This window comes from Patagioenas fasciata, chromosome Z (assembly GCF_037038585.1).
Source record: "Patagioenas fasciata isolate bPatFas1 chromosome Z, bPatFas1.hap1, whole genome shotgun sequence".
In the NCBI taxonomy this organism is placed as follows: domain Eukaryota; kingdom Metazoa; phylum Chordata; class Aves; order Columbiformes; family Columbidae; genus Patagioenas; species Patagioenas fasciata.
This window is the reverse complement of record NC_092560.1, coordinates 40,831,935-40,848,533: the sequence shown is the minus strand read 5'-3', so window position 1 is coordinate 40,848,533 and position 16,599 is coordinate 40,831,935. Positions and strand designations below refer to the sequence as shown.

At 41.8% G+C, this 16,599-nt stretch overlaps 1 protein-coding gene across 18 annotated transcripts in view; it reads right to left on the bottom strand.

The window, feature by feature from the left end:
* Nucleotides 1-2,798: 2,798 nt before the first annotated feature.
* IDUA (alpha-L-iduronidase) overlaps nt 2,799-16,599 on the bottom strand; it is a 46,997-nt gene continuing 33,196 nt past the window's right edge. For 12 of the 18 annotated variants that reach the window (XM_071802385.1, XM_065861435.2, XM_071802386.1 and 9 more), the window contains 12 exons: nt 15,821-15,903; nt 15,109-15,216; nt 14,361-14,456; nt 13,588-13,790; nt 12,991-13,170; nt 11,601-11,817; nt 10,791-11,063; nt 10,074-10,195; nt 8,696-8,821; nt 8,035-8,111; nt 7,160-7,260; nt 2,799-5,095 (listed from right to left, as the gene is read on the bottom strand). In XM_071802385.1, the coding sequence (XP_071658486.1) occupies nt 4,995-5,095; nt 7,160-7,260; nt 8,035-8,111; nt 8,696-8,821; nt 10,074-10,195; nt 10,791-11,063; nt 11,601-11,817; nt 12,991-13,170; nt 13,588-13,790; nt 14,361-14,456; nt 15,109-15,216; nt 15,821-15,903 (1,687 nt within the window). In that variant the 3' untranslated portion in view covers nt 2,799-4,994. The remainder of the gene's footprint in view (nt 5,096-7,159; nt 7,261-8,034; nt 8,112-8,695; nt 8,822-10,073; nt 10,196-10,790; nt 11,064-11,600; nt 11,818-12,990; nt 13,171-13,587; nt 13,791-14,360; nt 14,457-15,108; nt 15,217-15,820; nt 15,904-16,599) is intronic. The other 6 variants (XM_071802388.1, XM_065861436.2, XM_071802389.1 and 3 more) reach the window with 4 other exon arrangements.

Below are 16,599 nucleotides of genomic sequence, written 5' to 3'. Positions count from 1 at the left end.
TTTAAAAAAAAAACACCTCTGGAATTGCTTTTCATTATCTGCTATCCTGTTAGGGAGCAGGAAGAGTGCAGCTGCTCACCAAGAGGAGGTGAGATGGCAGCCAAGGGTGGCCCCAGCACAGGCGTGGCAGTGTCCCTCCCTGGCAGCAAGTAGGGGGAGCAGAGCAGGGGGTCTGACAGGGACGGGTCACCTGACAGTGCTGATCATCAGACAAATGCACAGTGACAGGGTGGGTCTAGGGAGTTCACCTGGGAGGTCCAGTCAGTGAGTGAGGGCAGGAAGGTGCAAGGCAGGGCACAGGCATGACTGCGAGGAAGCTCTTACGAGAAACAGGACTGGAGGGTGGGTCAGAGGCAGACCTACCTGCAGAAAGGCTCTCAAAGGGGTAGGGGCCTGGGCTGAGCTCAGGAAGGTTTGTGGACCATAGGCAAGGGCTAGAATGGGAGTGCAGGTCCCAGGTGAGGCTGCACAAAGCAACAAAGCTTTGTGGGTGCCTGCAGCGTCCTGGCATTCACAACATACCTCTCCCATCAATGCTGCTATATAAATTCCAAAGCTAAGAAATCCTCTTGAACAACAACTCTGAGATCAAGTTGATAGTGTGATCCTTGCTGCCTGGTAATATCTTACGGTTAGTCCTGGTACATCTAAATACTCAAAAGTCTGCATAGAGTATTTCTGAATCACAAATGCAATAAACTAGATGTTCCTTTCAATAACACTGGGACATTGCTTTGAATGAGCAGTTACTTGTGTTTCTAATTAAATAAGCAATAATTTACTCACCATGGCCTTCATAATCCAACCTCCAGTATCTGAAAGGTATAGAACTGAAAGATCTAGAACTGACAGGTTTTATGGCCAATAATTTTATAGATAGAGGGAACCAAAAGAATATTATCTAGACAACTGTGTGTAGGAAAAGGGTAATCTGAGTCAATATTTTTGACATAAGTTTCCCACTGCTCTTGGTAAAATCACACTCACTTTGAACATTTCCTGTGAATAAAACTACCAGTCCAGAACACCTTCAGCACCTTGCTGAACCCTGTGGTTTGTCAGCACAGGTCATGATTACAAAGCATAGAGGCAAGGCCATGCTAAACAGCCCCCACTCCTGAGGCTTTCAAAAGGTATGTGGTACAAGGTTGATACTGAGCAAAGACCTTCAGAGCATTACTCTACAAAACAGCTTCTGAAAGATTCTTGCACAGTATCCAATTATAATCTACTGCATCTGTTCGAAGGAGCATAAAAACCAATAACTAAAGACTCTTCTCCAAGGCCAGAGGCATGCCCCCAGGGATGCAGGGAAGCCTCTCAAGCTTGTATTTCCCTGGATCTCCAGGTAGGACTCCTACGGCTCTCGAACAGCATCAAATAAAAGTGTTCCTTGCTCTTCTGGTCCAGGTAAAGCTACCCTGACATGGAACAAGATGGTGAACTACCACCTAAAGCTAAGACCAGAAACAGAAGAGTAGCAGCAGCAGGCAATGCAAACAAAAGCTACACAGATAGAGACTATTGAGTGTTGAAAAAAATATCAACCTTTTGTGCTGGGCCAAGTGCAAGGTCAGTGCATTGACTGAGTGTTCACCACCTGCCTCCTTCTCTCAAACTGAAGTACTGGGGTGAAGATATGTGAACTTAGGACTTGTATCGCAAGTGATTACACAACACTAACCCTTAGTTGAAGGAGCCTGACCTTTGGCCAGGATATTCAGACCAATACTACCAGTCCTAGAGAAGTGGGATTTTTGATGTCTACAGTTACAATAACTACATGACCAGAGCAGATGAAAGTTCTAGCAAGAAGGATCTATATGCAGGACCAAGTAGATCCTTACTGTGCTTGGTATGTTCTGTCTAGATGAGTTAGACAGTGAAATCCCTTCTCAGCCACACAAGGTTCTACCTTCAGGTTTGCAGAAGGATAGTGGTGATTCTGGGAGAATAAACCATGAAGTTATATGTGCCCCACGAATCTGCCTTGTTTTTGGAGAAACTGAGGGAACATGTTCCCATCAGGACAACATGGAAGCCCTCATCATATGATCTGGTGAGTTAATAAACCGACGGTAGGTAGCTCATATCCATTTCTCTCCAGCGACTGCAGGAAATGTGAAAGACAAGGTAAGGCAGGGCAGGCAGCTACAACCGTATTCTGATTTACACTTCTGCTGTTATTCCATTGAGTTCAACATAAAACACCTTGGGTACATGCAGAGGTAGACACACTTCTGTCTGCTGCTTGGGCTGGCTGATAAGAACAAACCTTGTGTTACAGGTCTTAAGTGTGTGTGTAGGTCCTAGGTCATAATTTCTGTCCTGCACAAACTTTCCACTAACAAGAGAAAAGAAAAAGCTGCTTACAAATGAAAATGACTGTTTTTTTGTCCTCAAAAGGTCCTTTAGTGCTGGCAGAAAGGCCACTGTGCAACAGCAGGAGGAACCCTGCAAGGATATTGTCCTTTACACATCAGTGAACGTACTCGCAGCAAGGACACTGCAAGTCCTCAAATCTGATGCTATGATACCATGTTGAGTTAGACCAGTGTTCCCTGGGCTGTGATAACTGAGGCAATCTATAAATTTAAGTTGCTACGTGAGCCTTTAAATTCATTATGGTCACAATCCCTTCATGGTTTATTTTTTATATAAAGTTGGAACTTGCACCAATCAAGCTATCTTTTATACCCTGAGCACAAGCTTTCCTTTCCAAGATTAAATTGTTGACACAAGAGTTTTGAGCAATTTCCAGAACACAATGATCAGATCTTGTTTTTACACAGCTCATGTTAAAGATTAAAAACTGTTTTTATTGGGTGGCACAAACGATGGTAACAAATGAAGTATATATACAATTAGACAACATAAAACACTAATTTGAAAGGTTTTTCCCTAGTTTTCATTTCAACAAGTATTTGCAAAATTGTTACATAGCCTCGGAAGCTTTTGCTTGAGGAGTAGGCAATCAATCTAATCTTGCAGTTGCCATTGGATTTTCCTATTTGGATTAATGGCCAGCAAGAGACACACCTGAGTGTTCTGCAGTCTTGCTTTGGTTCTGATGCTGCAGCACTATCAAGCACTTGTTACGTCCCACTTAGTGCTCTGCATGTCTGGCATTTATGAAAACTGAAACTGTGAGGGAGGCCTGATTACTGCCTGGTAATGGAGGAGATGGCAAAGTTAAACACACAATTTTTGAAAACCTATCAGAGTCAGTCACAGACGGATACAGAAAACTGAAGTTTCAAGTATTAACTAGCACTTTTATGTAGACATTAAATTATAAAAAAGTTCTGCACAAGCCTTTATGGGCAAGGAATTAGCAGACTGAAATGTGACAAGTGGTCTTTGTTCAGACTTCATTGAGGCAAGAAATATTTCATTTGAGTTCTGCAACAAGACTAATCTTTTAAGGTTCGCTTTCAGCATAAGCACATGAAAAAGTAACCAGAAGGTAAGAAGATACAGGCCTCATCTCATATATACTGACTTTTTCTATACTTTTCTGTAAAAGCAAGGTCATTTGAAGTAGTTCAGCTTGCTCCCACTGCACAAACTTGGGGTTGTCTGAGGCCGGGATGTTTCATCAAATACACAGTCTTTGTTGTTACGTTGGTGAGGTGGCTGAGGTCAGCAAGGAGAGCAGTAGGGGATTTGTTAGTGCAACAAAGTTGCAAAGTTGCTCCTCTCATGAAAAACACTCCAGCTGTTTTCACTGGCATTATCCTTCCGTCCACAAGCATTTTAAAAGCACATTTCAAACTGTGCCAGTTGTAAAAAGGAGCAAGTAAAAAAGCCACACCTTCAATTTCAGGGAACTTTGCTGTTACAAAGTGCTTGGCAGCTACAAGGACAGACAGACGTTCTGTATCCCATGGTCTGGGGCTATCACATGCTTGTACACATGCTTTGCAAAACACAGCAGCTCAAACTCTTCTGAGTTAATTTCCTAAGTAGTTGTCAGCAGCAGCCCTGTCACATTCAAGAGTGTGCTCTCCTCTAATATGAAAACACTAGCACTTCAGCTTTCTCCTGGTCACCCAAAGCCAAGGCTCAGGTGACTTACAGGCTGAGAGGGGAGGCATGCTGCGGGGAAGACATTAGCTGTAAGGGTTGTAGAAGGCCAGCCTAAGTGACCGAAATGAGATGAAGAGGGCTTTCAGGGTTAGGGCCTCTACCACAATGAGGCAGCAACTGGTGGCCACAGTCCTGCCAGGTATCTTGGGCACAAGCAGAAATCAGAAAATGCAGGGAAGCCTGGAGGCTAGAGCTTCCTGTGCCTTCTTCACCTCAGAGAATGAGCTGCTACCCCTTCCTCTGCCTGTGGGAGCAAAATAGCTCTGGCATCCAAATAACAGCCACAACTGCAGTAGACAGCGGGGTGGAAACCGTTGTGTGAGAGGCTGAAGAACCTCATACATCTGAAGACACAGCAAATGCTCTGAAATAACCCACAGGGGCATGTGTGACTAACTGGTAGAGAAGCAGGGATCCTTCAATTCATACTCTGGGTGCGTCTGGTTGCTGTGTGCTTTTCCATCAAACCACTATGTCAGGACAGCCTGGCAGTTCACTCTCAGGTCTTCCTTGTGCCTTTGCTGCCATCTTCACTCATACAGTGAAGTGATGGTCCTGCTTCTGCTGCTGTTTGTGACCTGTATAAATCCTGGGTTGTCCTGACCATTAGCTCAGTGTAAAATGGCGAATAATAAGTATTAATTCCTGTAATTCCTAGTGACCAAGCTGAATCCCAGAGCTGTCTTTTACAACTGTACGAGTTGGGCTGTCAGTTCTGGCTGTTTAATAATGCTATCTTTTGAGCTCTGAAGAGTTAACAGGAGCAGTTGCTTCTAACTCACATTCCTTACTTGTTTCATCAGGTCCTTTTGATGCTCTCTCTCCTCAGCTTTGGAGGAGTTTGTTTGTCTGTGGAGTTGTCATTTGTGGGGAGCATACACCAAGCCAGGCATCACTCTTCAGAGTCACTTGAAAGCTTCAACATACTCCACAGAAAGAGAGGACAGGCCTGCCTTCCCCCAGTAGTTAACGGCACGCACTCTGTAAAAGCCAGAGACTGAGCCTCCTGTAAATGAAAAGGTTAGAAATGGTAACTGTGAAAGGCTGATATCTGTGGTGCTTGGAAAATGCGGAGCAGGCACTACTCCCATAAAATGTGGATTTGTGGAATGGGCTGGGGAAATACTGAAATCAGTTCTGCACTCTATGTAACTGTGTCTGTGCCTGCCTCACTAAAAATTATTATAAATTCCTCATGGCCAAGTACTGGCTCTTTTGTTTTGTTGCCCTAGGACCTCCTCTCTCCTCATTAGGATTGGTGAGTAAAGCTAAGGACTGTTTTCTCAGTGGTGTCTTTGGAAGAAGGCTACGACATCTTCTGCAATCCCCTACTAGCAATTTCCTTTTTCTGACTTACTTTCCGATGCAATTTTGCCTCTGGAACAGGATAAACAAAGAAGCAGAACAAGAAGTATGCAGGCTGACTGAAACCCCTCTGCTCAACTCCAGAAGCAGCACCACTTGCTCCAATGGTATGTGAGTTGATGTTCTTCGGCTCTGCTGGCTTTTGTTCTTGATCCAGTTCGAAGAACACAGCCTTCACTAGCAGAGTATTCAACCTCACAAGCAATGTAAGTGTTTTTTTCTCATCTATTTACTTGATTTTTATGTGTGCTTTAGTACTTAATTTATTTTCTTTCTTAAAGAAAAAGAACATTAGAAATGAGTAAGAAGGAAGTACCTGACAATAAAGGCTGCTGAGACAGAAGACTTTTCAAGCAGCCTATTATTTTTTTGTTTTTGAAACAAACAATTAAATCTGGTACATTCCCCAGATCTGCACCACTAGATGATAATGAATTCTAATTTCAGAGATTTGCCTTAGCCATGACTTACAGTCTTTGCTTACCTGTGTAGCATTTACATTGCAATAATAGCTCTGACCTTTATTAAGCACCCACTGCTGATGCTAAGCCTTTCTCAGGCTAAGGTAAGGTTGTGTTTTTGGCAAAAACCTCTCTCAACTGATCTTTATTACTATCACTTTGAGGTAAGGTCTGTCTGTGTTTCACACAGCTCAGACCAGTGCTCATTAGTCATACTTGTTGGACAGTCACATTGCAGATTAGATCAGATTTGGCTTTTTTAGTCCCCGAAACAACAAAAAAATACCCAAAGGAAATATCACTACCTCCTTTCAGCATTTTTCATCTGGATATCTTGCTGTTGTATCTAGGCTGTACTTGATGAGAAATGACAATAAGCTCTGGGAGAAGCTTAGCCCATCAACAAAGATTAAACTCACTGCCCTCTAATGTGAAACATCTAAAACTTAAGGCAGTTAGTCAGGGCCAAAGAGAAATCTCTAGGAAAGAGTAAAGAGAGGGGTCTTTCCCTGTTCTACAGGAGGACCTCTTCTGTTCTTACAAGGGAGCACCTCAGTAGCTTAACATTGCCAAACCATAAAAGGGTATGGGAACAGGGACACATGACCATGATGAGAGCAGAACTGTGACCTTCTCCTAGAACAGCTGCAAACACAAGAAATGCAAGACAACCAGTCCCTTCATGAAAGGTGGCCATATCCATAGGCAGTCTAACACCTCCAGACACTGTGGTACAAAACAAGTGTTAACAAGGCAGTTTGGTCCTACTGTCCTGCCACAAGAGCATTGTACAAACACAGGCAAAAGCATGACCAATACCTATGGGACTGAGCCCAAACCTCAGACTTGCGTTGCCTTGAGTCTACTACTAAGAGCATAACATGAAGCTCCAGTCATGTGGAGCAATTTTTGGTCTCATTTTTGCATGTTTCTAGATGAGCTACAAAGAGAGACGAAAGTGCTGCTTTGCCTCTCAGGGAGCTTGGCAGCCCCACAGCTGGGTGACTTTGGTTTCTGTGACAAGGAATTTAGTCATGGTAATATTCCTAATAATGTCCTCTTGAATTGAGAATAAGGCTTTCACTGAGAACATCATCCTAAACAAAGAGATGTGCTCTTACTTGTGATGGGAGTGCATATGATGAGGAAGCTATGTACCTTCAGTAGTTACTAAATGATGTTTCACACATTCATGAGTGGCACTATTAACATGACATTAAATAATATGCATATTCTTGCCTTACCTGGACTGTAGACCCAGAGAGTGAATACTGTGTCTTTGGAATTAATCCGCTGGTATGCTTTTCCATCTGGTGAGAATTCCACTTCGAATGTCTTTAAGCATCTAAAGAAGAAGACCAGACAACTCAGTAAATATAACCAATAAAGCAATGAGCAATCAAATCCTAATCTCAGGGCTATATGAAATATTCAGTTGACCCATTCCTACCAAACGGGGGATGGCATCAATTGTCAGTATTAGGAAGAACCTTGGCTTCAACAACACACAGAAGAACACAGAGATGGATTTGCTATATTGAGTACTGGCAGCATCACAAACTGTTAAGCATCTTTTACTCCCAAACCAGGTTTATCAAGGCTGAAGAGTCTAGGGAGACTGGCTTGAAAAGGGGCTAAGTCAGTCCTTTCTGAGGGAGTCTGGAGGCACACTGGATCGCCTCTGAAAGTTTATCTTCAGAGGGTTTCCAGTCTTTGACAACTTGCTGGAGCAAGGAACTGCAGGTTTTCTCTTCCAGCTCACATCCCTTTCAGGGATATGCAAGATCCGACCCAGGCACCTGCTGCTAATGTAACTTTAATCATGGATCTTCCTGTCTGCTATGCTGAAGGCAAGTCCCTGAAAAATGCCATTGGATGCTACTAAGCAACAGGCACATTCTCTTGCTCAGACCACAAGTCAGTCAGGGTTGCCCACCACAGTTGCTGCATGCAGGTCCTACAGTTCATTTTGTCAGACAAATGCACTGTAGCATCTCTCAAGGAGCAAGTAGTCATTAATTTGTGAAATCACTTGCTGGCAACCTTAGGACTACTGGCAATCTAGGGACTAAGATGCTGGTTATTAGATTACATTAATTTTATTTTAAAAGCTACTTACTTTGAATTTACGCAGCCATCATCCCACAACACAATGACTTGCCCCTTTGTGAGAGGGATCAAACGAACACCGGTCACCTGTCCAAAGACACACGTCCATGTAAGAAAACTGTACAAACCAATCAGCCAGGTCAGACTTCTGTGTTCATTCTTCGTTAGTATTTGCTTTTACTTTTTCCATTGAGACCAGGGAGAAACCAAAATTCGTGGGTCTGTGGCTTTGTAGCCTATGTCTCTAACCTGTCCACCTTGCAGAAGACCTTCAGAGGCTCTGGGCACCACTATAAATATGGGTGAGACTGAATGAGCAGATACAGATGTCTAATCTACAACAGCCACGATTCCATTTTAGTTTTAGCTATCAGTTATTAACTGGAGAGCTGTTGTCATGTCTGGTAGCACATGATGTGATTCTAAAAAGATACTGCACTTTCCAGTACAGTGGATAAACTTGCATCTCTCTCAGTGATGGCTCCTACCACTTGCTGTGGAATGCTTTATCTTGAATTATGCCTTGGAAAGCCTTCTCATCAAAGGAGAAAATAATTGTTTATTTACTAACAAATAATAGGCCCACATGATAGTCCAGCTCTTCTTAATGAGACTTAAAGCAGGAAGCAGTTTCTAATTTGCTGGGTCTGACAGTAGAATACAACACATACTTGATCAGGAACAGATCTGGGTCTTGCACAGATGTGGATAAGAAAGACTGACGGAACAGGGAGGTCTTGCTTCAGGGTCAGGATGCCACCTTCAGGAAATGGGAATGGGCCTGTTGTTACCGGGTCCTGTGGAGCCAAAGAAAAGCGTTGTGAATAATCTTTTATTACAGTGTCTGAAGGCCAACTGTTACATCAGTGTAAAGTGACTGTGTGTTTACTTTGGGACTGTAAATTACCAATAGACTTTTCTATCTTGCCTGTTTTCCATCTCTTCAGAATCAGAGCATTTCTCCATTTCACAGACTGGGCTGATCACAAATGGCCTTTAGGTGTAATCTATCACTTTTAGTAACCTCCTGTGCATTCCTTTCAGGCTCTTAGTCTTTACAAACCACACCCCTGTCTCTTACCTACGGATTCCTAGTGTGCAGTGAAAGCTATTGCTAGCTACAACAGCCACTCAGCTGGTCTCTGAGGGTGAGGTTTCATGTAAGGGTCAAGAGTACCTAAGACCTTGCTGGTGCCTATTTGAAGGAAGATCTGATGGCTCCTACATTATCCCACAGGCCTTAGCAATAGTGGGTTATGGTGACTGGGAAGAGAAGACATAGTGCTGTGCACTAAAATCAAAATGTAATTAGTGTCTGTGGGCCCCAAAGGGTATAAAGGTGTCCTCTTTTATTTTAAGCCATGGATCTGAGTGCATATGTAAAGTATGGGAGAGGGAGCTGATGTGACAGGCTGCTCACATATTCTCACATCCAGTAAGTAAGCTGGGCATGGCTTTTTTCAGTAGGGACTTACTCCTCAGTCACCTGTGGAGCGCATTCAGAACTGCTGAGGATGAGGGGAAACTGCAGGCCTCCTGGTGAGCCCCTGAGAGATGCCAAGGGTCTTCTGAACTTGCACTGGATAGTTATTTCATTGCACAGGGAGCTGTTTGTTTTCTGTTATTGGGGGGGGGGTTCATTTCAACTCTCCAATGCAGCAATTTGGCCCTTCTGTAACATACAAAGGGCCATGTGACTTACTTGGGGACACAGAACAGAAAGGGCCTCAAGACTCATTGAAGTTCAGCAAGAAGGTGGAACTTGCTCTGAAGCAACTCGGCCTCCTTGGTTAAGGGTACGCCAGTAACAAAGAAGTTGGTCATCTACATTTAGTCTCTTGTATAATATAAAGGCAAAGGCATCAGATGTGTATCAGCTACATTTCTCTGTGTAACTGCAAGTGAATTTTCATATGTATATGAAATGTGCATGACTGTGGGCTAAGGAAATTTTGACTAGCTGAGCTGATTTCTTGTCTCTTTAGCTGTAGTTAACCAATTCAAAAAGACTTTACCCTTACAACACTTCAAGCAAACACATGGTCATACCTCAGCATCCCTTATTTCCTGGAACTCTTCCGGGGAAGGAAAGTCAGGGCGTCCTAGCTTCTTCCACTTCAGGTAGGGATTGGTTTGGTTGTTATCCAGATAATATGTCACATACACTAGCTCTTTAGGAACACAAATAAAAGAAAGTAAACTCTTTACTTGGATTTAAAGATTAACAAAAATAAATTTAGCAAAAGGTGTTCAAGTCTTCTTTCTCAAGTGATTTCAGCACTTCGGAGCCTGGCTTCCACCAGAAATCACGAGGCTAGCACTCTCACAAGGCTCTACGATTCGTATTTGCCAAGTTTATATTTCAAGATATTACTTCCATAACCAGAACTGAAACCCTTTTATTTTTTGCACAGGTGCTACACACATCTGTTGGTCAACTGCATCAACTGTGTAATCATGCAGTTATGCTGGCTGTCTTGGAGTTATCTGGCAACATCCAGCCAAAGACACTGAGATTAACTGCTTTCAAAAAAAGTTGCATCTGCAGCCGCCATTAAAGCAGGGTCAAACTGCAGACATTAGGAAAGAACCTTTCCTAGAATAGCACCATCATCCCTCAGAAAATCCTGGAGTCCCCAGAAGATGAGAGACAGTTAGCAAATGAAACTCACTCTTGCAACAAAAGGCAACTCAGCAGAAGTGTTGCAGCAGCTGTTCTACCTTAAAGATCAATTATGTGAGCTGTCTGCATGATGTTTGTTTTACCTCTAAGTTTGGGAAAGCAGGTGGTGTTCACTATGATCGTGCTGATGTTGGATGAAGTCCTGTTATCCTCACTTGAATACAACAGTACAGTAGCTTGCCAGCTGTCTGAGGGTTGCACCTCACTTGGGGTGTGCACAGATGCCAGGACACCAATTGTGCTGTTTTCAGTGCTTTCACCTTCACCGCTGTTCACTTTTGCAAAAATCTGCTTTTCTCCTTCAAAAAATGTCACAACTCTGTAAGCATTACTGCTAGTCAGTCCTGTATCAGCTTCTGATATAGGAGGAGTCAAAACACAGGGATCAATAGGCTGAGTTATATTCTAGCTTATTTTATCAGTTATAGCATTCAGTCAGACCTATTCTGCAACAGCAGAGCATGCACATATTACAGCAATTTTTAGGCTTAGCAGTTCAGCTAGCAACATCTAAGCATGTAACAGTGAATTTAGATCTTCCTTTAATTTGCTGCATGGCTCTTTCAGATGTGAGAATTTCATAAAGTCATTTGCAGCCTGATGTGATGGCACAAGAGGAAGTACCAGTCAACAAACAGGGAGTGGCTGTCATACAGAGAGTATAAACAAAGCAGTAAATTCAATAAAATAGATAACAGACTGTCAGGAACATCTCCTGAGCTAATAATTTCTCAGAGGAAATGAAGTTTCACTTTCTTAACACAGCTGATGAACAGAGGGTAAAAGAAATCCTGCTTTTATCAATAGTGAGGGGGCTGAAATAATCTCCCTTAGGCAGGAAGCTTCTAGGTAGAAGAGGTTATTATGTGCTCTTTAATCAGTGGTTAATATACCTAGCAGTGCCAGCAAACCCATGACAGTCAGCACTGGTTTCCGCACCATCTGGACATGAGGTGGCTTTGTGTTGTTCATCTGAAAACGTGCTGTCAGGGTCCGCTGTGTGAAGTAATGGGGATAGTAGCTCAAGAACGCATTGTCATTACTCAGCAGTGTGTAGTTGATGGTGTTGTTTGCTTCGGAAATGAGCAGGTTTTGATGCTGGGTGATTACCTGCAAAGTCATAGAGAAGATGGAACTTTGCCCTGCAGAAAATCCAAAAAACACATGACGCTGTTTGTTTATTTGTTTGTTTGTTTTAATCTTTACAGTGTATTGAAAAGAACTGTCACTCTGCCATTCAGAGAAGTTTAAAGAACTTCACAATTCTTGGATAAACTATTATTTCGGTGATACATTGATCACTGGAAAATTTGAAGTATCCACATAGTTTTGCCAGTTAAAAGTCTCTGAAATAACTACTACTAGAACTCTGCATAAATTATGAATATATTTCCTTGGTTACTGCACTACAAATTATGCTCCTCTGTCTTGAATATTAAATTAGTAGACTGGATTTACCATCTGAATGAAATATAAATGGTTCTCCAGTTCTGGAGTTACTTTGTACCCATTAGACGAGTGCCTGGGCACTTGGACTCTGGATGCTGCATAAGGTAGTGGCTCACAAAACAACAGGCTTGCAGTGGGAACTACAGGGTGTTTCAAAAAGATGGACTCAATTTGAAATTAGGTCCACCTTTTTGAAATACCCTGTACTTTTATGCAGGGGCAAGAGCTGAGCTTGCTCTGGGGCCAAGCTGCAACTCCTGCAGGGGCAGGAACACTGAGCATTCTCTTCTCCTATTGCTTTTCTGATCAAGAGCTGTAATTACTATTAGTAATTAATACAACCATGTGTATAATCCAAGACAAAGAATGGGCTTATGCTGAGAGCAAAATGGACTTCTTAATTATAACCTGATGTCTCTTGATGAAATAAAACTTATGAAGGAACTCGAAAATAATTTCTCAGTTAATGGACGTGACAGCTAGCAGTAGTGAGAAGATACCAGTAGTATTACATGGAGACAGGATATGTGGATATAGTCTTATCAGGTGGATCTAACTAAGGGACTGTATATAGTATCTGACACATTCTGCAGCACATGGAAGGCTAGTTCTCAATTATTTTTTTTAAGAGAAGATGAAGAGCACTAATACAAATGAAATAAAGCTACTGAAAACAGATTAGTCGAGGAAACTCCTGCTGTATCAATAGGGAGTTATTCTTTTGTTGGATCTATTCCTCTGAGTAGCTGCTTAAAAATTCACTGCAGGTTTACATTTGCAACCACCTTAACACACCATGAGACCCTACTGTGGCAAGACTGTGAACTGAGTTACCTTTACAACCATAGCTGCATAGGTCACATCAGCTCGCCATGGCTGTGGAATGGACCATCCAACCATTGGATCTGCTTCATCATTGTATATGGCAACAGAAGAAAAATTTGGAAACAGCTTCTGAATTTGTTCAACCACTTCTACTTCTTGTTGCAAGATGTAGAGAGAACTTCCACCTCCCTGCAACAATATTTCCTATCTGCTTAGTGAAAATGAGCAAACAGTAGTAAACACACAAACATAACTCACAGGCATAAACATATTCTGAAAACATGTTCCTGGAATCCCTGAGGAGCTGTGGGCCAGACAGTATTATTATTTTTACCTAATCCATTACAGTATGTGCTGTTTGCATGAGGTCCTCCTAGAATATAAAATGGAAAAGAGATGGAGGAGTTGTTTCCCCCTGGGAACTGGCCAAAGGCAAATTTACTCTGAGTTGAAGTCTTGCAACTGATACCTTCAAAGTGTCATTAGAATAGTTAGCCGTGGCATAGGGTGGACACTCATCTGGAAATCAACTTCATAAATCAGAATAAAATATAACTTGGACTAAACTGATTAAAAAATAGCCTTAAACTGAAATCTTGGACTGACCTTCTTATGGAGAGAGATGTAGTCCAGCCTCACACCAGTCTCCCCTGTGAAGAAGTTGGTTCCATTGTAGCAATGACGCAGAAGACTCCAGCATATAGGTGACTTGGGTAAGGGGTGGAAGGAATCCCCAGGCCCTCCAAATTTTAGTAGAGGACTGGCTGCTCTTAATCCTTCAGAGCAAGCATCATAATAATTGAGAAACCCTGAAGTCCAAGCAGATGGATATCATCTTTAATAGATGATAACTCAAAACAGAACCTTGATCTGAAACTACAGAGAGATGTTACAACTCTATTATTGCTTTTATCGGCAGGTCCTCACAAACTGGGACTACTCTTCCCTTATGCACTGACAATACCAGAAGACATCAAAACCTCAGCTGCATTCACAAGTTTCTTCCAAAAGTCTTGTGACGCCAAGTTCCCAAAGCATGCATCTGTCAATGAACAGTCTTCCTCTTACTCCACCCTTCACCCCTCTACCTCCAGCAACCTTATTTTATATCCAAATAATGAATTGCATCTTCTTCATGTAATTCCTGTTCTGTTTTCCCTGTTCTACTATCTCTGTATGGAAAATTATGTCCAAGCAGCAAACAAAGTGTAATCAGTAACGTGAATTTAGCAAAACAGACTAGGTATACCTTTCACATTCCTTATCTTTCCTAACTAACTTACTTCTTTGCCAGCATCCCTCCTTTCTCACTGTCACTCCTCCACCCATCCCACACATCTTAATTCACTATGCTAGTAAGGGCTCCAAAATATACTCACCTTTCACTGTCATGGACACATTGTCGAAGTCATGGTGGTCTGGTTCATTCCATGTTTCAAAATTCCATTTAGCAACATGCTCCAACCCATACCTATCTGTAGGAGAGGGCTTATTTATAAGTGAGCTGCATATTCAGTCAATCCTATTAATTAGTCACTGATCCAGCCAGTCCTATCAATTAGGGCTGAAGGTGAGGATCAGCACCCAGAGCTACAACAGGGTATAAATATTACCTGGTTTGTAATAACGAGGGAAGTTTGATTTTGGTAGTTTCAAAATGATCTCTCATTTTCAATGAAATGCAGCAATATTTGAAAAAGATGAAAGATGAGAGGGAGGTGATGTGAATTACAGCTTTGTGGTTAGAACACTCACCTAGCCTTGATTCAGGTTGAGGCTTCTGTCTCATTAGACATATTTGAAGCTGGTATGTGGGAAGTATGCAGGTTATGTTCTAATGCAAGCTAGTGGTTTACAACCACAACAACATAACAGAATTAACAGTCCTCAGAGGCAGATCTAATGTGCTACCCAGAACATACTGCTCATTCAGGACGTTGGTCATGGATCAGCAAAAAAAGGAGCTATTGCCCCATTGTCTGTTCTGGCATGGGTTTTTTTCCTGTTCTGTGCTGAAATCCAGGGTCTTGAAATCAATCACAATACATAAAATTTCTTCAGGTAGTTAGAAGGGATTACAATAGAATAAATAACAGGGCTGTTTTCTTTCTTTTTTTTGTAACTTACCTATGTATCTGCTGGCCAGAAGTGTAATTAAGTTTCTCCATCTTACTACCTGTTCCTTATCTTCAAAATCTAAAAAATATCCTGATGGATTCCCCATTAATTCAAATCCTAAAAGAGACAGGAAAGACCGGTCTCCTTATTTTTTGGTGTTTTCTCCTTTTGATGAATGAAGATGTTATTGCCTTATCTGAAACAAACTTGTTAATGAAGCAGCATCATTAAATGGGCTTTCCTTTTTCTTTCACATGTCCCTGCAACGAATATTTCAGATTTGAGATTGCTCACACATTTTTACTTGTCAACTATAGTAATAAATACTAATACTTAACATCATAAATTCAGACCTCAGAGGGAACTTTAAACAGAGGATGTTTGCAGAAATTCAAGGGAAGCTATACCTTGAGTATCCACTTATCTGGCCATTTTCGATACACATTAGTGGGTACAAAATTTTCTACTCGAAGTGACCTCATTTCCCAATTCATACATCTCAAACTGCCATTGAGAGCAAAGTAAAACCTTTTGCGTTAATCATCCTATTAGCGTTTTTCTCACACTGTTTACATTTACATGGACACAAGGTAAAGGTAAGTAGGAAAAGAATGTTTTTTTATGAAAAGCAGTGTTGGCAAGGCTCTCTTAGAATCTTTGACGATATTACAATATGAACAAACAGCGGTAGCAAGTTGCGGAGGTAGCGAGCTGTGCTTACCTGGAATTAGCTTATTTTCCCACAGGTGATCCATAAGGTCATCCAAGGCAGTAAAATTGTAGTGAAGTTCCCCATTCATCACTCTGGAGAATGCAGGTAATAAAAAGTGCAACAATAAAAATTATAGCAAAGGTGGCACTTGGTTGCAGATAATGGGTCAAATGGCTGCCTTCTTTTGGCTCTCAAAATTCATGTGTCACTAGTGTTCTTGGAATTGTGCACAAATTTCCTTCCTCTAAAGTAACAGGTGTTCACCATAAGCAAGTCATGTTCCTTGTCCAGTCCATGCCCTTTTCCTATTCCAGAAGCAGCAACAGAAGCAATATCATGAATTTGCTGGATTTTGAGGTTTTAACAGGATATTAAGATTTCTAACTCTTTGCTGAAGTGAAATTTACCTGGACTTTTTCTGGCTAAGCTGTTTTTTCAGTTTCCATTTGATTATCTACTGCTAGGCCAGCTGTTTCCACCTTGTCTCATATGTAATCTTACTGTTCTCTTCATTTGCAATATAGAATACAGCCTTCTTAGTAGTGCTTCTTATTGGTTTAGGTCCAGCTGAGAAACAACTTTGTATCTTTCAAAGAATACTGAGTTAATGCACACAATGTTCGTAATTTTATTTCATTGTTAGTATTTGCTTACTATTTTTCTTGTACTCCCAGGATCTCAGGCTGCAATCCTTTTATCTAGCTTTGTTCAAAGACTCAAAAGTAGCCCCGTGATGCATCCCTTTATGTTAGTGAATCTTGCAGGAGCAAAGGTAGCAAAATTAGGGT